This window comes from Mesitornis unicolor, unplaced genomic scaffold (assembly GCF_000695765.1).
Source record: "Mesitornis unicolor isolate BGI_N332 unplaced genomic scaffold, ASM69576v1 scaffold23052, whole genome shotgun sequence".
NCBI lineage: Eukaryota > Metazoa > Chordata > Aves > Mesitornithiformes > Mesitornithidae > Mesitornis > Mesitornis unicolor.
In genome coordinates, this window is record NW_010170124.1 from 1 (window position 1) to 3,623 (window position 3,623).

The 3,623-nt window shown below is 63.1% G+C and overlaps 1 protein-coding gene across 1 annotated transcript; it reads left to right on the plus strand.

The window, feature by feature from the left end:
• Positions 1-208: 208 nt before the first annotated feature.
• Positions 209-3,375, plus strand: DHX58 (DEXH (Asp-Glu-X-His) box polypeptide 58; the record flags this gene model as incomplete). The annotated part of the gene is made up of 10 exons (XM_010179597.1): positions 209-399; positions 517-633; positions 861-987; positions 1,104-1,286; positions 1,367-1,623; positions 1,730-1,879; positions 2,126-2,287; positions 2,545-2,735; positions 2,900-2,996; positions 3,196-3,375. Coding segments are annotated over 10 exons (1,655 nt in total), but the record flags the coding sequence as incomplete, so codon positions are not given.
• Between the last annotated feature and the right edge of the window lie 248 nt (positions 3,376-3,623).

Below are 3,623 nucleotides of genomic sequence, written 5' to 3' on the forward strand. Positions count from 1 at the left end.
TGGGACCAGTCCCGAGTTTGAGACCTGTCCTGGGCCTGGGACCAGTCCTGTTGTGAAACTCATCCTGGGCTGGGACCTACCCTGGTCTGGAACCCATCCTGGGTTGGGACCCATCCTGTCATGGGACCTGTCCTGTCGTGGGACCCATCCTGGGGTGCCTGACGACTCGGGCACAGCTCACCCTGCACTCCTCCTTCACCCGGTGCAGATTTCTCACTGCTGGTGATCGATGAGTGCCACCACACACACAAGGAAGCCGTCTACAACAAAATCATGCTGACTTACCTCCAGCGCAAGCTCGGCGGGCACCAGGACCTGCCACAGGTCCTGGGCCTGACAGCATCCCCTGGCACCGGTGGGGCAACCACCTTCGAGGGGGCTGTGGAGCACATCCTGCAGGTGGGTCCTGTGCCCCAAGGTGTTGGTAGCCTGGTATGCGGGTGTTGGGCGGCCCGGGGGTGATGTCCCCTTCACATTGTGTTGCTGAGGGCTGGAAGCATGGTCTCGCCCTCGCAGATCTGTGCCAACCTGGATGCAGAGGAAATCACGTCGGCGCAAGCAGAGGCACAGGATCTGCAGAGCCATGTCCCCCAGCCCAGGAAGCAGTACGACCTGTGCCAAGAGAGAGCACAGGTGAGGATGGAGCCTGATGATCGCTGGGTGGAAGATGAGATCCCAGCGCCCTGCTGAGCTGGGGGCTGCGTCCCCCCGTCCGCTCAGCTCAGGCAAGGACTCGGTTGAGCTCTGCTGCAGGGGGATCCCACAGCCATCGGGGTCATGCCAAGCAAACAGCCCGCAAGCCAGGCTGTGTGGAGCAACATCCTCGATTCCTCGGGTCCTGAGCCCCTCACTGTTCCCAGGACCCCTTTGGTGAACAGCTGAAGAAAGTGATGGAGCAGATCCAGCAGTACATGGGGACACCAGGGCTGCCACAGGACTTTGGCACGCAGCTGTACGAGCAGCGCATCGTGGAGGTGGAGAGAAGAGGTGAGGGGGCGGCAGGGCAGAGCCGGGGACTGCAGGGCCAGGCTGTGACCATGGCTGTGACTGTGGCTGTGGCTGTGACCGTGACTGTGACCGTGGTGTCCCCTATCCCTTGCCAGCAGCAGAGACGTTTTGCCGCCGGACGCGGGTGTGCGCGCTGCACCTGCGCAAGTACAACGATGCACTGCTGATCAACGACACAGTGCGGATGATCGACGCCTTCCAGTGCCTCCAGCAGTTCTACGCCACTGAGAGGGACACGAAGGACCCCATCGGGCGCTTCCTCACTGCCACCTTTGAGGGTAACACAGGGGCCTGGAGTTGTGAGGTGGGCTGCTTTTGGGAGGTAGAGAGTCCCCCTGATCCCCCTTTGCCTGTGCAGAGAACAGGACGAGCCTGCAGGCACTTGCTGAGGACCAGCGCTACGAAAACCCCAGGCTGGGGAAGCTGGAGGAGATCCTGCGGGAGCACTTCCAGCCCCATGGCACCTCCCGCGGCATCGTCTTCACCAAGACACGGCAGAGCGCACACTGCCTGCTCCGCTGGCTGCAGGACACGGCCACTCTGCATGGGCAGCACCTCAGGGCCGCCGTCCTCACCGGTGCAGGCTACGGCAGCCAGAGCGGGCACATGACACAGGCGAGCACGGGGGACCTGGACCTGCTGCTATCCCCACGCTTTGTAGTTGCTGTGGGTGCTACGAGCCCTGCGCAGCTGCTGGAGCTTTGCCCTCCCATTCCCCTAGAGCGAGCAGCAGGACGTGATCAAGCTGTTCCGGCAGGGAGCCCTCAACCTGCTCTTCTCCACCAGTGTGGCCGAGGAGGGCCTGGATATTCCTGAGTGCAACGTCGTCGTCCGCTATGGGCTGATGACCAATGAGATCGCCATGGTGCAGGTGTCTGCCTCAGCTCCCTCCAGCCGCACTGCCTGGCACCGCATGAGGGACACCCCAAGGCCGCGGGGGTGGGACACGGGGGCTCTCGCACTCCTGTTCCCATCCCAGCTCCCTAGGGATGAGCCCAGCATCTCCTTGTTGAGGTGGAGGGTGGTGCAGAGGCTGGACCTATCCTTGCATGGGGAGGTTGGGGAGTTGGCCATGGCTCTCCTCTGCTGACCACAGCCCTTGGCCTTTTCACTGCAGGCCCGGGGCCGTGCCCGTGCCAAAAACAGCGTCTACTCCGTCGTGGCCAAAGCCAACAGCAGGGAGGTGTCCCGCGAGCTGCTCAACGAGGACCTGGTGCAGCTGATGGAGCAGGCGATTGCGGCAGTGCAGGCCATGCCGGAGCAGGAGTACCGGCTCCGGGTGAGCACCGGCTGCTGCCTTAAGCCTTCGCAGGGCCCAGCATCCCCTGTCCTTGTCTGCTGCGTGGGCACAGCCCTGGCTTTGGCCACCATTCCCCTGGGGCAGCACCTGCTCCTGGGAGGGGAGAGCATCAGCACTTGTCCTGTCCTGCCCATCCTGCTGTGCAGCTCACGCTCTCTAGCATGGTGCATCTCTCCAAGGCCATGTGCCTGGCCACGTCTGCTGTCTGTCTGTGCCCTGACCCCTGTCCCCCGCAGATCCAGGAGCTGCAGCAGGCTGCAGTTGAGAGATGGCTGATGAAGGAGGCCAGGATCAGCGAGCGGCGACGGCTGCATGACCCCGATGCCGTTAACCTCTACTGCGTCAACTGCAACGTGGCGGTGTGCCGCGGCAGCGACCTGCGCACCGTGGAGGGCATGCACCACGTCAATGTCAACCCCAACTTCGGGTAGGAGCTGGGTGTGGGCAGGGTGGGCAGGAGGTGGCAGCAGCCTTCTGGGGGACACCACCCCCAGGAGCACTGTAGGACAGCGTGACCACAGGAGCGCGTGTGCTGCCCCATTTCTGCCTCCTGTACCACCCTCCTTAGTGCCATTCGGCCCCTTCCCACAGGCTGTACTACAATGTCTTGCCTGGGAAGCTGCAGTTCCCACGGACTTTCAAGGACTGGGAGCCCGGCTGCCGCATCGCCTGCAGTGAGTGCAGCCAGGTGAGCACAGTGATGCCCCACAGCTGCAGCCCAGGCAGCGTTGGAGGGGCAGGTGGGGCCCTGCCTTGTGCTCCTGCACACAGGGGCCATGGACACGGGTCCCCAAGAGGGGACGTGCTCTGCATGTACGGAGCTGTCTTCATTTCAGTGGTGCACGGCCCTGCAGCCCTCAGTGATGATGCTCTCCCTGCCCACACAGGACTGGGGCATGGAGATGATCTACCGCCAGGTGAAGCTGCCCATCCTCTGCATCAAGAACTTTGTGGTGGAGACACCGGACGAGAAGAGGAGGTACAAGAAGTGGAGCGCCGTGACGTTCTCCATCGAGGAGTTTGATTACCTGGAGTACTGCCCCAGCATCCACGGCCAGTCCTTCTAGCACGGGCTTTGTTCAGAGCAGGACTATTCCCAGGCCATGTCCCGAGGCAGTGGGACCCTTCCCTCACCCTTGATGTGGGACCCTACCTCTGCCTCTGCAGACGGAGCCACCGCTTGCTCCTTTCCCCTGCTGGACCGAGCTTTGTGCAGTCGATTGCCCTCCATTAAACACGCGTGGGAGCGTGGGCAGCGTCGGCGCATTCGTTCATCCGCTGCGGCCCCGGACCCCGTTTGCCTCCCGCCGCCCCC